Raw genomic sequence first — 21,593 nt, 5'->3', positions numbered from 1 at the left:
GGAGTGTGTGGGTTTGAGGGAAAACTTAACATGGTGAATTATGGAGCCTTTCAGTGGAGGGATCATAAATGGTGGGAGTAGTGGGAGATTTTGGAGCAGACTGTATAGTCCAGAAATCGAGTGATACAACACAAAAATAGATCCTTCAGCCCACCGCATCCATTCTGCCCGCTGTACTAACCTGCACAAAGCCCATTTTCCGACATTGGGTCTATTGTCATCAATGCCTCGACGATTCTAGTGCTCATCCAGTTGCTTCGTAAATGTTGAATGAATCTCTGTCCCCACGACCCTCCAGGCAGCTGTTCTGGATTCCAACCACCCATTGTATGAAAGACCTACCAATTTTAACCTGAAACCTATGCTCTCTTGTCTTTGACAGCCCCATGATGGGAAAAAGAGCTTTACTTTCTACCTTTTATCCCCATAATAATTTTACCTATTGGGTGTTATAGGAAATATCAAATTGATCCATCGCGCCAGCAGTTCTACGGTGAGATCATCAAATTAACCACGTTCCCTACTCTCAGTCCTATAATATTTTATAGATCTTTTGCAACATCGAGCAGCTTAAATATTTATTCTAAAAGTATTTGTGAATGTGAGCATTTCTTCAAACCTGCCTTTAATCTATTATAAGTTGAACAATCCCATTTTCTCTAATGCTTCCAAATAATTAAATGTCATGCTCTTTATCATTTTAATGAAATGCTTCTCCATCTCCTTTGAGTTTCCGATGTCCCTGCTGGAGAATGATGCCCGGGATTGAACATAATTCATCCGAGGCCAAACCTGTCTTTTTATGAAGACAGTGTAACTTGCATTTGTAAAGCCGAGAATCCCGCGTACTACTTGAACAGTCTGTTCAACTTGTCCTGCAGCATGGTATACAAACACCCATGGTTCTTGCCTGTCTTTAAGTCTTGCTAAAATGCTTTGCTAAATTGATTGATCAGTCATTGTAAATTGTCCCCAGTATGTGGGTGAGGGATAGATTCTGTGGAGGGGTTGATGGAAATGTGGAGAGAATAAAATGGGATCAATTTAGCATTTGTGTAAATGGGCCTTTGATGGTCTGCGTGGACTCGGTGGGCTGAAGGACCTGCTTCTGTGCTGTCTCTCTCTTTGACACATTTTATATGAAAATTAATTTTGTTCCAAGTGATGGTCTCTAACGCTTCTTCATCAATATATTTTTGACAAGTTCATCACTGGTTCATTTTTTTTAAATGTGGCTGCATTGCTAGGGGTTTGCAATTTAATGTTTAAATAAAAACTTGATGTCCGACAGTTTTTGTGTTGTCCCTGCAGGAGGACTTTCGGAGTAAAGTGCAGGATTATATTAGACGCTTTGCAAGATGATCATATGAGCTGTCTGATGGGACACTACTCCAAGCTGTGGCAGCCAAGTCTTCTGCCTTCTGATGTTGATCGTCAATTAAACACTCGATTGTGACGGTCCAGTATCACTGTTGTTATGAAGAGAAGCTGTTGGTGCTACTTTGAATTCAGCGTCAGTACAGCAAGTGATGGGCAACTTTGGGCTAAGATTCAGGAATAATTACTCTTATTGTGGCAAAATAGTTGGGTTTTCTTCAATTATACGGATTGTACAGAGCACATGGAGTCTGTCTCTTTACTGATTGAGTCACAAAGGACAATTTTTCTAGTGTAATATGGTGTGGTTTGGAAACCACAATATCTTGCAACAAAATGTCTTGAGACATGGGTTTGAAGCATTAACAGCATGTGGCTTGCAAATATTAAACAACTATGTGGAAAATGCAGAGTAGCACTTGAGCCAGTGTCTGTCATCGGGAGGGGGCATTGCCTTAAAATGGACGCAACTCTTGATCCCACAGCTCTGCTTGGTCAATTAAAGTATGTCTGGTGAAGATATTAATTGTTTGAGAATTGTAATTCCCTACCTAAAATTCAGGTTTGTTTGTGATATATACAGCGCACCTATAAGTACATATCTTGTCAGATGTGAAAATGTTGTGTACTTGCATGTATGCATATATATTACCGTGTTTATTATATAATTTATATGTGAGTTCACAGTGCCACTGATGTTATTCCACCTCCCTCTGCAATCCCCTTACCCACAGATCTGTTACTCAACGTGTCTCTAATGGTCTTGCTATAGCTCCCTCACATTAAGCAGTCCTCTCACAACTTAGCACCTTGCATTACTAACCATATCTCTGTTGATGATCATGCACCTTTATACCAGGTATCACAAAATGCTGGAGTAACTTAGCAGGTCAGGCAGCATCTCTGGAGAGAAGGACCATGCACCTTTATACCGTCATTTAGTACCGTGTCAATTAATGGTGGGGAGGAATTTCCAACGTACTTGGAATATAAGAATGTTGATGAATTTTGTGAAAGGATCCTGATCAACCAATGTCCTGGGGTGTAGAATAGGAGGATGGATTTCAATGGGCCAAGTGACTGAACTACATTCTATACGGCTGGTAAGTGCCCATAAATATTGTGCGAAAAAAGTTGTAACTTAAGACTGTGAAATTACTTCCATGTTCAAAACCATTTTTACTTTTGAGGGAGGTGTGAAGATGTATGGTATTACTGAGTTTGGATTTAGATCAGGATAGCATATAAGCACGCAAACAAACCACTTCACTAGGGGGTGAGTGGCCCAATTGTGAAGGTGTTTATGCATGTAATTTTCCAAATGTAGGTACAGGAACAAACCTGATACTGGGTGCTGATGTTGTTTTGGCATCAGGAAACCAGCATGCAACTGCTCATGTAAAAAATAATTCTAACTAGGCAGGCTGCAGATGGTTTATGTAAATGAAGTTTAAATGCTGCTAATTTGATACCACTGCACAGTTAAATTTTAACCAGTTAATATTACTCAGGTTTTTGTTTAAAATATATATTATCCAGTCAAATAATGAACACATTATGCATTGAAGTTTTTATTATTTATTGAACAGCAATAGACAGTAAAACTACTCCAATGTTATCTGTTAAACACAGTTTTCACTGTACAATAACTGCCTGACAAAACTGTAAAGCAGAAAGGTTGTGCTGTATTGGCGTAAAACTTTGTTTAGCATGATCACAGAGGCTTCTGTTATTCTGCTCTCCATTTTATTTGAATTATTTTAGAGACACTGGAGAAGGTACAGAAAAGATTCCCAAGAACAATACTAGAACTGAGTGAGGTCTTGTGCCAACTAGGAAGGCTTGACCTTTGATTTTGTTTCTCTTGAAAAGAGTGAGGACAATTTGAGAGAGATCTTTGGAGATTATTAAAAAGTTGTAGAGATGATGTGGAAACCGAAACTAAAGTAAAGTGGTGAATAAATTCATTAAGGAAATGACGAGTAACTTCTTTATCCAAGGGAATCTAACTCATTACTGGAAGTGGTTGAGTTGTATTGGTGATCGGTTCTTTTGATAGAGGGACACTTATTGGAAAAGCTGTTTATAAATTATGCAAAATTACCTGTTGTTAAGTATTTTATGTGAACTCTATGCATATGGACTTTGCAGCAATATGAATCTCATCCGTGCTTTATGCAACAACTCTAATGAACATTTAAAGAAACAGTACTAGGCTAAAATATTTGCATTCTGGTTATACATCTCAAGTATATTTTGTGAGATATGGACTGATATCTTGCACATGTGTGATGAAGTATGTACAAACAAAGATGTATGTAGCAATGCATTACAAACGAATAACCCAGAGTTCCAGTTTCATTATGACAATTATGGAAAAAAATAGCATACATCCAGAATAGGCAGTGTCAGTATAAAATAAGCTTGTAACAGTAGGATTTTTGTAAAAACCCAATTGGAAAATAACTGTCCTATAAACTCCTAGTATCACACCAATGCTACTGGTGTCCAACTGCTCTCTGACTTGGTCTTTAAATGAAAATGTTACATTAAAAGATTTTTTTAAAAAAATTGGCTGATACTAAACATCAAATTAGGATGGAATGAAGGCTTGCTTGGTTTATGGAATCCTCCAGCTGTGGTCTGTTGCCATATTTGAGAATGGGATCTGGCAGAGTTCAACGGTACTTCAATAAGTAACTCCCACTTGAAAGCACAGTTGACAACTCTCCATCATTGCTGATAATTGATGTGATGGTAGTTTATTGATAATGGACAAACATTGGGTTTGTCTTTCATTTGTGGAGGGTACATAACCTGAATTAGTCTCTGATAACCTGGAAACTGGAACAGCTTGGCCTTGGGCTTGTCTGAACTGGAGCATGGATATCACTTAGCATTTGCTGCATCTGCTTCCCTCAGCTGTTTGTTTTTGGACACAGTGGATTGGCAGAAGGTAATTTTGTGCAATGGGGAAACTCAGGAAAGAAGATTACCAGTTTGATGCTGCTTGGCTGAAATTTGTTGTAGATGCCTCAGCTTTGTTTTTGGTACTGGCATGTGGGTCCTGCCATCATTAAGTAGATTCTGCTGCAGATGGATAATAAATGCTGACCAGCTTGTGACCCTAGATCCCCAAAAGTTATAATTATTTCCTACCATTCATAACTAGATGTGACAGAGTTGCAAAAATTGGAATGGATCCATTGGTTATTGGATCATGAAGCTCATTAAAGATGTGGATGGTGATGTTTCTGCATGCTCCTGTGCATTCCTAATTGAGCTAATGTTAATGCCCTGACCTGGTCATGTAGAATGTACAATTTTCTAGGTCAAATGTTTGTGGCTTACGTTTCTGGTTTGACAATAACTTGTCATCGTTCGTCAGTATTGTGTCTGATGGTCCACTCTTAATCTATCCAATTTAGTGCAGTGGTGGTGCAACACATCAGGGGGTGGTCAATGACTGAAAAGAGCTTTATCTCCAAAAGTTACTGCATGAATATTGTTTATGACCAAACTGGTATAACTGGTAAATTGCCTAAGATTTTTTTCTGCATGATTTCTCAGTTCTCAGGATGCAGGCCTGAATGTTATCCTTCAGGAAGTAATGATGCCATGAAGCTTCTCTTGGTGATAGATATCGTCATTGTCTTGAGTGCACTTTGCGTCCTTGGTATACCGTGTACTCTGAAATAGGACTGCTTCATCAGCTGAGGAACGATAGAATGTAGTAATCATCAGGTTTACTTGCTGTGTTTGACGTGATGGAGTGAGACTGATGAGTTTGATGTGTTGATGAGACCCATAAAAGATTTGCGATTGAGGCGTCCAGGGAATTGATTGAAAGATTTAACTTCAGAGTTGCATTTATGATGGACCAGATAAGGACAGCGGATTTTTTTTAAGGAGGATTAAACATCTCTAGTCCTTGACAACTGATACAACATGCATCTGCCTGTGCAACATTAGCTCTTGATACTTGATACTGCTTGTTCAGTTATAGTTCCTGCTGTGTGATTCTGCTTCAACGTGGGTATTACTGACAAAACCAGAGGTAGACAAAAAATGCTGGAGTATCTCAGCGGGCCAGGCAGCATCTCTGGAGAGAGCTCTCTAGCCTTCCTGTCTCCTACTACATCCTATCTTTGTCTCGCCCCCTCCCCTGACATCAGTCTGAAGAAGGGTCTCGACCCGAAACGTCACCCATTCCTTCTCTCCAGAGATGCTGCCTGGCCTGCTGAGTTACTCCAGCATTTTTTGTCTACCTTCGATTTATACCAGCATCTGCAGTTTTATTCCTATGCTGACAAAACAGGTATTTGTAATCTATTGCCCTTGAATTAACTGGCTGGCTGGACCAATTGGGAACATTTCAGAATGAACCACAGCAGGTTGGCAGATAGGCCACTGCCATTTGAGAGGTTGATACATGATATTGGATATTACATGAACCATTATTAGTCCAAGATGCATATTAGTGTGTCCATTCCCCATTTTTTCATGGTATGCAATTATCTAGTTCCTAGTCCATAATGGGTGGCACAACATAAAAAGTTATCAGCAACTAGACAATAATATAGTTAGATTGGCCAGTGATACTGTATACTCAGCTGATATCACATGATTTATAATACTTCATATGCATTTATTAGTGTATGATGCATGATTTTGTGAGCTCTGTTTCTATTCCCAGACAGGCGATAATGCAAAGCCCAGTCACTGTTACAGAACACTATTGCACATCTCGAGGCTTGATAACCAGACTGCACCGTTTTACAATGTTTGGAGAGAGGACCCAAAGTGACATACGGCAGATATTTAACTTGACAGGTTGATAGGATTTGTAAAGTACCACCTAAAAGATGGTGGATACTCTTAATTCTTAAGAGAATCAGAAAAATAATTCTATTTTTAATTCCATATGACTTGGGAAGCAGCCAATCACCCAGTGTGTAAACAATGCCATCCTCTCACTTATTTCCTTGTAACCCATTCTCCTTCACATGCCTTCAACTTGCTGCATGTTCCCCTACCACTCAACTGTACCAGGGGCAAATTACAGCGCAAATTAACCCACCAACCAGGTCTTTGGCAGGGAGAACAGGCACACTACACAACACTGGATGTAAAGATTGAATTAAAAAGACAATTGCACCATCCACATTGCTACTTGTAGGAGAAAATATTGTAGTAATATAGGAAGAAAGAGTGAGGATAGGACCGCCTGGATCACTCCTCAATGGAGCTAGCTCAAACTTAACAAGCTAATAGGTGCTTTCTGTGCTGCATTATGCTGATGGTATATTTTATTAATCACCAAAGCATCATTTGCATTTCAGTTATGACATCCAGTCCAGGTCAATGATGTGTAGGAAGGAATTGCAGATGCTGGCCTATGATCCTTGATACTGAATGCCTAATCACCAAATCAGGAAGTATAATACTACCTGGCTGTTATTTATTGTCCATTGTGCTCAGTTCTGCTGACTGGTTAGCATGCAACAAATGCTTTTCACTGTACCTCCGTACATGTGACAATAAACTAAACTGAAACAGAACTTTTCATACCTGGTCAACCCGAGATCGTTGTGACCTCATAATTTTCAGCCTGTATTTATAGTCACCTACTAATTGTTATTTCCTCCACCTCTCTGCTCTCATCAAGTGCATCACTTTCCAACATCTCTGGTGGTAGTTTCATCCTTAAAACTTTGCAAATCCACAGTGCCAATATCCATCTTCTGGTGTATGCTTTCACGCACAAGGATGGAGCTGCTCTTTCAATTCCTGTTATCCCATCATCAAGGGAGCAGAGGAGCTGCTTCCAGATGGATCAGTCAGATTTGTTCAAACTTCACCCTATTAGTTGGCTGCATGGTTGTTGGACGTGTCCTTCTTTACATTTCATAGGCCACACGGATTAGTTGTTTTCTCTACTCAATTCCCACGTTCTGTCTGTTAATGTGACTGAGCTTTACCCCCACCCACCTTACTTTAATTCTCCATCTTGCTCCAGTAAATCTTGAGGAACTGAAATCTCACAAGCAATTTATAGCTTTCCTGTTGGAGTACTCCACGGCCTCATACCTTTTCTTCTGCAACATTTCTGGATCAGGCCAACTCTCTGCAGCTTTTCTGTTTTCCACACCCTCTCTAACTGTTGTTTCCTATGTATTTTTATTGTCTCATTTTGCCTTGCTCCATTGTTACTTTAAAGTCAAAAAATGATTAATTAATGAACTACACCCCCCATTTACATCTCGCCTTACCCCAATACACCACAATTTCATATTTCTCCAAACTCTACCTTTCTTGTCAGCAAGTAAGGAATGAAGTGTAAGAAAATAACTGCAGATGCTGGTACAAATCGAAGGTATTTATTCACAAAATGCTGGAGTAACTCAGCAGGTAGGCAGCATCTCAGGAGAGAAGGAATGGGTGACGTTTCGGGTCGAGACCCTTCTTCAGACTGATGTCAGGGGAGCGGGACAAAGGAAGGATATAGGTGGAGACAGGAAGGCAGTGGGAGATCTGGGAAGGGGGAGGGGAAGAGAGGGACAGAGGAACTATCTAAAGTTGGAGAAGTCAATGTTCATACCACTGGGCTGCAAGCTTCCCAGGCGAAATATGAGGTGCTGTTCCTCCAATTTCCGGTGGGACTCACTATGGCACTGGAGGAGGCCCATGACAGAAAGGTCGGAATGGGAGGGGGAGTTGAAGTGCTCAGCCACCGGGAGATCAGATTGGTTAATGCGGACAGAGCGCAGGTGTTGAGCGAAGCGATCGCCGAGTCTGCGTTTGGTTTCGCCGATGTAAATAAGTTGACATCTGGAGCAGCGGATGCAATAGATGAGGTTGGAGGAGGTGCAGGTGTCTCACCTGGAAAGACTGTTTGGGTCCTTGGATGGAGTTGAGGGGGGAGGTAAAGGGACAGGTGTTGCTTCTCCTGCGGTTGCAGGGGAAAATGCCCGGGGATGGGGTGGTTTGGGTAGGAAGGGACGAGTGGACCAGGGAGTCACGGAGGGAACGGTCTCTGCGGAACACAGAAAAGGGAGGGGATGGGAAGATATGGCCAGTGGTGGGGTCCCGTTGTAGGTGATGGAAATGTTGGCGGATGATTTGTTGGATACGCTGGCTGGTGGGGTGGAAGGTGAGAACGAGGGGGATCTTGTCCTTGTTACGAATGGGGGGAGGGGGAGCAAGAGCGGAGCTGCCGGACAGGATGTAGAAAGACCCTAGTGAGAGCCTCATCTATAATGGAAGAGGGGAAGCCCTGTTTCCTGAAGAATGAGGACATCTCTGATGCCCTGGTGTGAAACACCTCATCCCAGGCGCAGATGCGGCATAGACGGAGGAATTTGGAGTAGGAGATAGACGTTTTGCAGGAGACCGGTTGGGAAGAAGTGTAGTCCAGATAGCTGTGCGAGTCAGTGGGTTTATAGTAGATGTCAGTCACTAGTCTGTCTCCTGTGATGGAGATGGTGAGGTCCAGAAACGGGGGGGAGATAGTCCAGGTATATTTAAGGGCAGGATGGAAATTGGAAGTGAAGTGTATGAAGTCAGTGAGTTCTGCACGGGTACAAGAGGTAGCACCAATGCAGTCGTCGATGTAGCGGAGATAGAGTTCGGGGATGGGGCCGGTGTACGCCCGGAACAGGGATTGTTCGACATACCCGACAAAGAGGCAGGCATAGCTAGGGCCCATGCGAGTGCCCATAGCTACGCCTCTGGTTTGGAGGAAGTGGGAGGAGTCAAAGGAGAAGTTGTTAAGGGTAAGAACCAGCTCTGCTAGGCGGAGGAGAGTGTTAGTAGATGGGGATTGGCTGGTTCTACGGTCGAGGAAGAAACGGAGGGCTTCGAGACCATCCTTGTGGGGGATGGAAGTGGAATGAATGAATGTTTCTTGGCAGTTGCAGCCCAGGCCACTAGTGCTATTCTAGCACGTGTTATGGATCAGAAAGAACACACTTTTTTTAGGTTCTATTACAATCTCTTTAATCATCTGATGGCCATAATTTTAGTGATGTGCTTTTACAAAATATTAATTTTCACTTTTCTCCTGCCTTGGAGATATTGAATATTTTGAGAGGCAGTTTTACTTTTTTGTGGACTGTGAAAGTGCGAGTTAATACAGTGTGAGGCAAGTCTGATGGCACTAGACATTCAAACTTGCTCTCCACTTGGGTACAGTAGTGGCAGCAGGTAGAGCTGCTGTTTCACAACGCCAGAGAACTAGGTTCGATCATGACCTTGGGTGCTATTTGAGTGGAGTTTATACGTTCTCCCTGTGACAGCAGGGGTTTACTCCCACATCCTAAGAACATGAAATTATTTGTCTCTGTAAATTGCCCCTAATGAGTAGGGAGTGGGATAACCTAGAACCAGTGTGAACAGATGATCATGTCTGCATGGACTTGGTGGGCCAAAGGGACCATTTCCAAACAGTATTTCTGAACTCAACGTGAAATCACAACCAATTTTCCATCCTTGTCCCCAGGTACTGAAAGAAACCATAGACCATCCCTGATTAGTTATTTTTAAATAGTTCAGAAAATGCTCCAGCCTGCACTTTGGTTCAGCACTGACCTATAATCAGAGCCCCTGCGTAGTCTTTTTCCCCACCAAAATGCAGTGCAGCCTGCACAGTTCGTTGGGTAATGTCAGCATTTCTAACATCTGAAATCCTGAGAAATTTTCTAGATTAAAACAAAAAGTTACGCTTTTTTAAAACCTCATGCTGTGATTTCATTGCTCGTTGTTGAATTGATTTATTATTTATTCCTTGAGGCTAATTCATTCTCCTCAGAAAAATACATCAAAAATCCACAAAAGTAGATAAATGGGTTTCGTATAGATGCACACTTGGCTTGAGTACGTATTGCAGATTTGTGTTGGGTTCAATCGTTAACAGTCTCCCAAGCATGAGTTAGGAAGTGAACCCAACTGCTATAAAATGTCAAACTTTTATTCACTAAAGTTACATGCTTAGTAGCCCAGTGCAGATTGTATTCAACTTTGACAGAGAATCCAGGATGTTATTCATCTAGATGTTATTTACTTACTGTTTATGTACCAAACAACTGTTCAATTTCAGATGCTGCAGTTTATCCCCTCCAATGCAAAGATATCTGGAACAATATAATTGCAAGTCTGCTAGTTAAATTATGTGCCCTCTCACCAATGGTTGTTATACAATCCCCTCATTCCGTTTGCTTCTCCATACCACCAATGCTGTCACGAGCAGAGTAATCATCACTGGGATCGCAATGAATGGCCCTAAAATGTCATTTGGAGGTTCTGTCAAGGCTCTCCCGGAGAAGGAACAGTTTTCAAAGTATTCCTTGTGGATGGTGAGGAAGAACTGGTCCACTACTTGATTTGGCCAGAAACAATCCATCTTCTGGGCAATCAAATATGTGCAGTTTGTGAGATCTCCATAGGAACTACAAAGAAAATGAGAGCATTCATCAGCAAGCACAGTGCAAAGGTGCCCTGGAAAACATTTGCATACGAATGAAAATAGAGCTGATTAATGATCCACTGTGAAGAAAACAGAAATGCAATTAAGACAAATACGTATTTTTGTGTGACTCCGTTTCCTGTTCTCATGGATCGCTATAGCCAAAACATTAACAGGACTCATTAATGTTCAACATTTGTTATTAATCTTTAAATGTAACAGGAAAATGGAGATGTGCCAAATAAATGCAAATTGGGGTTCTTCATGAGAATTACAGTGTGCAGGTTGCCGAAAATATGTATGGTACAAAACTAACGTAATTTCAGGGCAAGGTGACTGTAGGAGGGATTTAAACTACTCAGGACAGAATAAATAAGAATGTAACCAGGAATACCAAGAGTCAGCCAAGGGAACTTCAGGTCTTCTCTACTAGTTAATGGTCACTTTCCCATCTGAAAATATATTGATCTCCATATAAAAGTATATATTCACACTCACCACCATCTGATACATGGTCCAGCTAATAGTTATCCTTTGAACATCTGTCATAATAATAGTTATCAGATAACTTGACTGTGAGCTTGCTATTGGTTGCTGTGTTTCCTATCTTAAACAATACTTCAAGAGTACTTGCATTATCCCATAAAGCATTGGATCTACTTAAGGTTGTAAGTAGTACTGAATAAATGGTCTTTCAATTTTGTTAATACATAATGTCAAATTTCTGAAACGTTGATAATCAGAGGTCCAGGTCGGTCTGTTTTGCTGCTGTATTTTGTCCATTCCCATTCCAAAGCTTCAACCTGAAGCTGTGAGACTTAATGTACATCACCAAACTCGGCACTGAGCAGCTCAGAGCATGAATGCCATGGGTTATGTATTTTACTAATCTCAACCAGGTTTAATGATTAGTTACAAATGCATGCATGCAAACAATCAATCACTCAAAACTTTCGTACTGGTGCACACCCATTATTCAAATCTCTTTTATAATCTATGTTTTTAATGCCACACAAGTGCACATACATACAAGGAACCACATGCACACACATCCAGTTTTGCAGATTTCATTTTGGCTTACCCTTGCCTACCACATGGTCTTGACAGAGCAAGGTTCAGTCTAAGACAATTGGAGACCAGGCTCTGCAAACGTACGAATGTAAACACGTGCACTCATATTTTGATCACCATGTATGAGCATAATAATAATAATGCATTACATTTATATAGCACTTTTCAAACACTCAAAGACGCTTTACAGGGATTTCTAGAACATAGAGAAGTGAATAAATAGATAAATAAGTAAACGAGCAGAAAAAGGAGACAGAAGGTGAGGTGACCTTCAGTGGTTGAAGGCAGTGACATGTCATTTTGGCCAGACCATCTTCAGTTAACTTCCCTCTCCCAATTTTGTCCACGCCATTTCTCTCCCTTGACTCCCTTATACTTGTTCCCCTCCTTTCCCTCAATCTCTCTCCATCTGCCCTCTTCAGAGCCGCTCCAATCACCAATCATTCTGCCCCCTGGTCCAAGTAGCTGTGCTGCCTGAAGCCTGTAATGAGGCCAGAACCTTTAGCTGCCTATCTGGAGCTGCCTGATACCAACTGTTGCAGCCTTTGGGAGCTTGCATGATGAAAGTGGTTTCACCTTGCAGGAGCATCCCAACCTATCACTGCCATCACCCATTCTGTACTCAAATCTAGATGCAGCCACATACAAGTATGTGTAGGAAAGAACTGGGAAAGATGCTGGTTTAAATCAACGGTAGACACAAAATGCTGGAGTAACTCTTCGGGACAAGCAGCATCTCTGGAGATCCTTCTCTCCAGAGATGCTGCCTGTCCCAGTTACTCCAGCATTTTGTGTCGACATACAAGTATGTGAATGCCCTGATCAGCACGCCAAGTACCATGAAGATTGATTACTTTTCTCCTTATTGCAGACATCTAAGGTAGGTGAGATATTGCACTTAACTCAATACAGATGGATAAGTTAAATCAATGGCCTGCTACACGTTGGAGCTCAACACAGGACAGTGCATTTGTCCCTTCACTGTTCAACCACAAAGACATGGCAATATAAAATGAGGACAGTGCAATTCGGAAGTGGTGAAATAATTGATTCTCTTTTACAATGTTTTCTAGTGAATCCCAAACATACCTTAATGTTTCATCCCAGTCACACCAGACTTTTTGTCCAACATGTGTCATCTGAAATCTGTAAGTCTCCAAGCAAATGTGTTTAATGAGATAGGAGTAATAGGCTTCATTGCAGGTAGTGACCAGATTGAGTTGATGTGCTGTAAACAAATTATAGATAACAACTTTAGTAAATCAAATCGAGCTTTGTAAACTTGTAACTTTCACAACAGAGGGGCTCCGCTCAGTCCGCCTAAATCTACCTGATCTCCCGGCTGCTAAACACTTTAACACCACCTCCCATTCCCACACTGACCTTTCTGTCCTGGGCCTCCTCCATTGTCAGAGTGAGGCCCAGCGCAAATTGGAGGAACAGTCTCATATTTCGCATGGGCAGCTTATACCCCAGCGACATGAACATTGACTTCTCTAACTTTTCTTCTCTCCATCCCTCCCTCTTCCCTTTTCTCCGACCAGTCTTACTGTCTCCAACCACATTTTATCTGTTGTCATCCTCTCCCAGCTAACAATGATCTATTCTACATTTTCCTTGATCTCCATTCCCTTTGTCCTATTTTCACACTTCCTTATCTATGTAGTTCCCTCTCCCCTGACATCAATCTCGACCCGAAACATCACCGATTCCTTCTCTCCAGAGATGCTGCCTGTCCTGCTGAGTTACTCCAGCGTTTTGTGTCTAACTTTGGGTAAGGATTCTGGTTTAACTCAGGATATTTTTATATAATAATGGATAACAGTAGCTCACTTACAAACATACCATCCTTATATTAAAAAAATAGGCATCTGTCATCAGAAAACCAAAAGGGCAATATTTCAGTATTGGAAGACTCAGTTCATTTTCTCTGCATTTGACCATTGCTAAAATACTACAAACCAAACTCCTTCCCCATTGCCCTGAAAACTTTCCTGATTAAATTAGTGTAGATAACCATATTAGATCACCACACTTATTATGCATGCTGCACATGCATGTTCCACCAGTAATTGGAATTCTGTACCTTAACTTCTCTCCCCCAAGCCCCCTTTAGTTTTCTCTCCCTGACATTGCCTTGGTGAATCTGTGGTTAGCTTAGTCGACAGCTTTGATATTTATTTAACACTGAGGCTCCCAAACAATATTCAAAATGTAAACTATTATTAGACAAAGACAATAGAATCTGGATGCTAAAAGATGCATCCAGAAGGGCCTGTTTCCGCGCTGTATCTCTAAATCTAAAAAAAAATCAAATACAAATATGCAGGATATACTGACCAGCCTGATCTGGTGAATATTTCATCATTTGTCTAAATCTATTATTACCGTTTATTGGATCTGTGGAAATGTTTTTTTTAATTTATTCATGTTGTTTTTTATTTATTCACCCTAATTTAGGAATCTAAATTATGCTCTTTATAACTTTACAACTGGAAAAGATCAGAGGAGTGACATATTTAAATTATTTTACAAAATAGGCGCAAAACAACGTCAATTGAAAACTAAATGAGTATTAGTCATATTGGAAGGAGATAAGGAAATAAAGACTTAAAAGCACTGCAGTAAATAAAGTACAGCAGATAGATAGTATGAGAAAATTGTGAGCATTTGGAGAAGCAATTTTAAAACATAATAAAAAGTACTATTGTGTTAGATCGACTAGAAAGCATCGCCCAAGCCCACAGTCTCTCCACCAAACATCACCTAAAAGATTTCCTTCCATATTAATAATAATAATATTCATTTATTGTCATTGCAACGAGTACAACGAAATTAAAAAACAGCCAATCCTGACGGTGCGTACAAACATATATGCAATAAATGCAAAAACAAATAAATACATAAATACAATTAAATTAAGTACAAGATTTTTTAACGGTGTTGCCTAGTGCACAGGTAGTGTTCAGTTCTCGTATGGCCCTGGGGTAAAAACTGTTCTTAAGTCTGTTTGTTCGGGATTTGATTGACCTGAAACGTCGACCAGAGGGCAGATGAACAAACAGACGGTGGCCGGGGTGGGATGGATCTTTTATTATTTTGCCTGCTCTACTGAGGCAGCGCAGGCTGAACAGGTGCTCCAGGGAGGGCAGTGAGCAGCCGATGATTTTCTGGGCCGTCGTGATGACCCTCTGAAGGGCCTTCCTGTCCTTTTCTGAGCAGCTGGCATACCATGTGGTTATACAGTATGCCAGCACACTCTCGATGGAGCAGCGATAGAAGGACAACATGAGCTTCTCCTGCAGGTTGGTTTTCCTGAGGATCCTCAGGAAGTGGAGTCTCTGCTGTGCCTTCTTTACTGTGGTGATGGTGTTGGTAGACCAGGTGAGATCCTCTGCGATGTGCGTACCCAGGAACCTGAAAGCTGGTACCCTTTCCACGCAGACCCCATTGATGTAGAGTGGGTCGTAATCTCCACTGGTTTTTCTAAAGTCAATTATAAGTTCCTTTGTTTTGGAGGAGTTCAGGACCAGATTGTTCACTGAACACCATGCTGCCAGCCTTTGGATTTCATCCCTATAGGCTGTCTCATCTCCTTCTGAGATAAGTCCAACCACAGTCGTGTCATCCGCGAACTTGATGATGGTGTTGGTGGGATGGGTGGGGGCGCAGTCGTGAGTGTAGAGGGAGTAAAGGATGGGGCTCAACACACAGCCCTGTGGTGAGCCGGTGCTCAGTGTAATGGTGGAGGAGAGGTGAGGGCCTATTTTGACTGTCTGGGGGCGGTTGGTCAGGAAGTCCTTGATCCATTTGCAGATGCACTCAAGCATGATTTGGAAACATGTCTCTGTGCTATAGTGTAGGAAAATAACTGCACATGCTGGTACAAATCGAAGGTATCACAAAATGCTGGAGTAACTCAGCGGGTCAGGCAGCATCTCTGGAGAGAAAGAATGGGTGACGTTTCTGGTCGAGACTCTTCAGACTGATGTCAGGGGGGGCGGGACAAAGAAAGGATATAGATGGAGACAGGAAGACTGGGAGAACTGGGCAGGGGGAGGGGAAGAGGGACAGAGGAGCTATCTAAGGTTAGAGAAGTCAATACTGCTGGGCTGTAAGCCGCCCAAGCAAAATATGAGATGCTGTTCCTCCAATTTGTGGTGGGCCTCACTATGACACTGGAGGAGGCCCATGACAGAAAGGTCAGACTGTGAGTGGGAGAGGGAGTTGAAGTGCTCAGCCACCAGGGGATCAGGTTGGTTAAGGCGGACTGAGCGAAGGTGTTGAGCGAAACGATCGCCGAGCCTGCGTTTGGTCTCGCCGATGTGGAGAAGTTGACATCTGGAACAGCGGATGCAATAGATGAGGTTGGAGGAGGTGCAGGTGAACCTCTGCCTCACCTGGAAAGACTGGGTCCTTGGATGGAGTCGAGAGGGGAGGTAAAGGGACAGGTGTTGCATCTCCTGCGGAGGGGTGGTTTGGGTAGGAAAGGACGAGTGGACCAGGGAGTTACGGAGGGAACGGTCTCTGCGGAAAGCAGAAAGGGGAAGAGATGGGAAGATGTGGCGGAGGTGACGGAGCTGCTATAATTGCCACAGGGACAGCTGGGAATGTAAATTAGCAATTTAATAAATTACAAGTTGGCATCACTTCAGCAACAATGAAACTGTTGGATTGGTGAATCTGGGTCAAGGGAAGGAAATCTATATGCTGGAACTTGTCTCACATCAAGTGCTCGACTCTTAAGGGCCCTCTGAAATGGTTTAATATTTATTGGAAGTTTAGGCAAGGCTTATAACTTGACTGAGAAATGAACAGATCTAAAACAACAAATTAATGTGAACAACGGTTAAGAGTTAATTTTGAAGTGACCTGATACAGATTGATTGATTGATAAGAGGCACAAAACAAGGATAGGTAGATAAATTTGACAAGTGTTCCCACCTCGCTCTATTTATTCCTATTTATTACTAATGCCATGTTTTAATCATCTATTATAGAGAGAATTCTTCTGTCATCAGCTGTGGAGGTCTTCCTTGGCCTGCCAGTCCCTTTGCAATTAGTAAGCTCACCAGTGCTCTCTTGCTTAATGATCCAAACAGTTGATTTTGGTAAGCCTAAGGTTTGGCTGATGTCTCTAACAGTTTTATTCTTGTTTCTCAGTCTCATAATGGCTTCTTTGACTTTCATTGGCACAACTTTGGTCCTCATGCTGATAAACAGCAATAAAAGTTTCCAACGGTGATGGAAAGACTGGAGGAAAGACGAGGTACTGAGAGCTCTCTTATACCTGCATTAAGGAGGCATTTAAACACACCTGAGCAATTACAAACACCTGTGAAGCCATGTGAACCAAACATTATGGTGCCCTGAAATGGGGGACTATGTATAAACACGGCTGTAATTTCTACATGGTGATACCAAAATGTATAAAAAATACCCTTAAATAAAATCTGACAATGTGCACTTTAACATATGATTTTTTTCTATCACAAATCTTAAATTGTTGCATACAGAGGCAAATAAATAAATGATGGATCTTTGTCCCAAACGTTTTGGAGGGCACTGTATATTTTATGAGTCACCTCAGTCCTCCAAAGATCAGAAAATGTTGGTGGGAGGCATGTGTTGTTTCCTCCTTCCCCTCCCTCCCATCCAGAGCATGTATTGGATATTGTCTTCAAGATACTAGATCCCTTAATATGTTACCCCATCTCTAATATATCTTTTTATCATGGTCTAACACTTCACAATCCTCATCTTTAGTGTTAATATCATTCCACTATTTTGTGACAACAGACGTAAAGCATCTGTGTAGAGCTTTGAGTGTGCCTGTCTCCATGGACAAGCTCCTATGGTGGTCTATGTTAGCATTTGATCTAATAGTGTTTTATCAGTATCGATTATTTTGCTTACATTATTGTGCATTATCCAGCTAATTTCCACCACAGAACACCCATCAGAAACAACTACCGGTGCACTGAAAGTTGAAATGGTTGGCAGTGTAAGTCTTAAATATTCAGGAATAGTGTTGATTCAGAGAAGTTATCGGGTCTTTTTCAAAAAGTGGACAAGCAAATTGCAAGTGGTGGGAAAAAAACTGGAAGGTTGACCTCCAGTTAAAACACCACAGGTCTGCTGTACTGTGAAGGACAGTGAATCTGTCTTATTCTTACCCCCAGCAGTTTGCCAGAATTAGACACAAAATGCTGGAATAACTTAGCGGAACAGAAAGCATCTCTGGAGAGAAGGAATGGAGTCAGAAATAGAATGGGTATGAAATTGACCTGAAGCTGTTTGACTGCATTGTCAGGGCACCGAGTACAAGAGTTGAGCCATCATTTTCGAACAGTACAAGACATTGGTGAGGCTACACATGGAGTACTGTGTGTAATTCTGTTTGCAATACTATAGGAAGAATGAGATTAAGCTAGTGAGGGTGATGAAAAGATTCACAAGGATCTTGCTGGGATTGGAGGGACTTGAATTATGAGGAGACACTGGATAGGCTGGGACAGTTTTCTGAGCAAAGGAGATTGAGGGGTGACCTTTGAGAGGTTTATAAAATCATAGCAGAATGCATAAGGTGGATAGTGATTTTTTTCCCCCAGGGTAGGTGAATCTAAAACTAGAGGGCATAGGTGAATAGGTAACAATTTAAAAGAGAGTAAATTTAAAAGAGAGTAAAAGAGAGAACTTAAAAGAGGGTAGGTTTTCTCCTCAGAGGGCAGTGGATATATATAACAACCTGCCGAAGGTGAAAGACTAGTTTTAGTTTAGTTTGGAGATGCAGCATGGAATTGGGCCCTTCGGCCCATCGATCAATCATTCTTGCTAGCTCTATGTTATCCACTTTCTCATCCATCCCCTACACAATAGGGGCAATTTACAGAGGCCAATTATGTACTCTATAAATCTGCACATCCCTGGGATGTGGGGTGAAACTGGAGCTCTGGAAGTACAATACAAGATTTAAAGACATTTGACAAGCACATGGATAGAAAGGTCCAAACATAGGCATATGGGACGAGTTTAGGTAAGCATGTTGGTTGGGCCAGAGATCTAGTTTCTGTGATGTATGACAAACCTTAATGATACTACAAGATGTTACATAATGATTTACACTAGCTCTATATAAGAGTGATCAACTGAAGATAATTGGTTACAGAAAGTTAACAAATTCATAACATGTTTAATCGTCAAGTAAATTGAAGAGCAAATGAAAAATTATAAAACTCGAATGGTGGGAAATTTGAAATAAAAATAAATGCTAGAAATAATCACATGGCCCATAGCTGTTGTGGAAAAAAGATTGGATGATACCTCAAGGGACACCTGTGTTCAGTCTGAAGGGGTGTCCCTGAACGTCCTGTAAGCTGTCAATTTAATTCTCCATTCTCCCACTCTGGCCTGCACAGCAATAATAAAGCTCAATGCAAGGTTAAGGAACACCTCATCTTCCCCTTGGACACGTTGCAGCATTCCCAACTCCATACTGAATTCAACAATTTCAGGCAACTTGCTTTCATATTTGTTCATTTCTGCAGGAGGTTATATATCTGATTTTTTCTTCTCGCCCCATTAATAAAGTTTAAACTGCTGGACATTTCCTAGAGCTCCACAATTCACAGCTTTTACATTTTCATGTGTTCGTCCCTTGCCACTTCCCTCATAAATCAAAAATTTATGACATCAACTCTGACCCTCATATTATCAGAAATGTTTCCTTTGTCCTAACCGTCCCTCCGCCACCCTCCATAACCAAAAAGTAATTAATTTTATCTCCCCTAATTCCGATGGAAGGACTTAAACCTGAAATATCAACTCTGTTGCACTTTGTTTCCTGGGGCTGCCGGACCTGGTGCTGGATGATTACTGCGCAAATACCTCATAAGTGGTATTTGTTAAAAAATTTAACAGTGATCGGTGACATTTACAAACTACGAATGCACCGCTGCTGGGGAATACACATTTACCACTGAAAGCGTTGGTGTGGTCACAGCGATTATAGTTTTAGCTACATGATTTTCTTTTTTCAAACATTACTCTCAAAACCAACACTCTTTGACGAACAGCAACACGGAGTTAATGACACGAATTCCTTTAACGACGCCTGATAGTCAATAGTCAATAGTACAACACCCCTTTCCTTTTCTTTTTCGAAGGACAACTACTGAGAATCGGACGATAAATATACACGGCGAAACAAGGTTTTATCGTGTCCTGACGCTGTCGGTGCAAGGAATTACACTGATACAAAATGCATGTGGGAGACCGAGCTCTCTCAAGCCTCCCGTGCGGCGCCATTGCTAGTTGGAGCCTGCAAGGATTCATCGCCCCAAATAACAGAGTCCGGGGTCGACTCAGCGAGGAGCCGGGCAGCAATGTGCGGGCAAATGTCCAGCAACGGTAGTAAATCGGTTGGCTTCAGCCTTTGCTGGAATTTGATGACCTGTGAAGGTTTCCGGGGATTTGTCATTAATCAGCAACGTAAAACAGCCTCTCAACCCACCTGTGTTTCAGCGACGAACCTCCTCACTATCGCAGCTTTGTGCTTCTTTGTCTCTGCTGCTGTGTCCATTTCCCAGGCATGTTTTTCCAGCGCACTCCCTGTCCCCGCGCTGCGTCTCCACACTACTCTCCCCCTTCAGTTGTTTAGGTGTCGAGAATGTGTGTCAACTTGTGTTTTCATAGGCAGCCCCCCCCCCCGTCCATGACCATGTGCCTCATGTAGTTCTCTGGTTCTCAGGTTGTCTCTCCATTCCTCCCACTACCTGTCTTAACCTGTGTTGCCCTGGTTCGCAGGCTGCACCTTCATTCCTTTCTCTCTACCTCTGAGGTCTCCTGTGCTCCGTCTCTATGACTCTCTCTCTCTCCCCCCCCCCTTGGTCCGACACCGTCGCCATCACTCTCACCAGCCCGCGGTAGATGGCAGCTTTCCCCGGCGCCACCACCGAGGCGGGCGGGAGGAGGGAGAGTGTATGAACCGTGGGGAATGGACAGCGGGGTGGAAGCGCTGGGACCAAATACAATCCCCGGCCAACACCGGCACCTTTGAAAGGGAAAAGGGGAACCGAGACCGGGCTGGAGAGCCCCGATGCAACTTACCGAGCAGCAAGGTTGCGAGCAGCCGGCCGGTGCACGAAGCCATCGGGAGCCGTTCCGATAGACGCGGTGTGCGCCTCTTACCCGCGCTTGGCGGCCAATCTTAGCTTGGTCAAACCTCCAGCCCCCCCCAACTCGCTCTCCCGTGCACCAGGACTCCTCCCCCGGATCGGTTCTCTCTCCGCGCTGCCGAGCACCACTGAGTGAAATCAGACTGAGCTCGGCTCTCAGACCCCGGAGCCAAAGTGAACTGGACCCTGAGCCCGGGGACAGGGCGAACACGGGAACAATCAGGCCAATGCAAAACTAGTCATCGTGGGGCTTGGAGAATGAATGACGTTGAAAAATGCAGCACCATGGCTCATTATTGGAATTAACCCACAGTCTAATTTTGGCTGGCATGGATATAATGGGCCAAATGGCCTCTTGGTGTGATAAGTCTTCATGATTCTAAGACAGTGATCTAAGGTCTCGTACAGTGACCGCAGAGATCGAGTTTAAACTACAGATTGACCCTGCAGTCTACAAACTGGCACCAACGAGAGGGTGATTCAAATTCCATAGAGGAACCCACCAA

The 21,593-nt window shown here is 42.4% G+C and overlaps 2 protein-coding genes across 2 annotated transcripts in view; one reads left to right on the top strand and one right to left on the bottom strand.

Annotated features, from left to right (window-relative positions):
- Window positions 1-5,541, top strand: part of ube2f (ubiquitin-conjugating enzyme E2F (putative)) — a 95,137-nt gene extending 89,596 nt beyond the window's left edge. Inside the window, exon 11 of the mRNA XM_078403548.1 lies at window positions 1,312-5,541. Within this exon, the coding sequence (XP_078259674.1) occupies window positions 1,312-1,362 (51 nt within the window). The 3' untranslated portion in view covers window positions 1,363-5,541. The remainder of the gene's footprint in view (window positions 1-1,311) is intronic.
- ramp1 (receptor activity modifying protein 1) lies at window positions 2,970-21,277 on the bottom strand. Its single transcript, XM_078403549.1, has 3 exons — window positions 21,020-21,277; window positions 13,001-13,139; window positions 2,970-10,823 (listed from the first exon to the last, which is right to left on the bottom strand). Exons 1-3 carry the CDS (start codon window positions 21,060-21,062, stop codon window positions 10,568-10,570), a joined length of 438 nt encoding a protein of 145 aa, XP_078259675.1. The 5' UTR covers window positions 21,063-21,277; the 3' UTR covers window positions 2,970-10,567.
- Between the last annotated feature and the right edge of the window lie 316 nt (window positions 21,278-21,593).

The sequence above is a fragment of the Rhinoraja longicauda genome, chromosome 8 (genome assembly GCF_053455715.1).
Source record: "Rhinoraja longicauda isolate Sanriku21f chromosome 8, sRhiLon1.1, whole genome shotgun sequence".
Taxonomy (NCBI): domain Eukaryota; kingdom Metazoa; phylum Chordata; class Chondrichthyes; order Rajiformes; family Arhynchobatidae; genus Rhinoraja; species Rhinoraja longicauda.
This window is presented reverse-complemented; position numbering and strand designations above follow the sequence as displayed.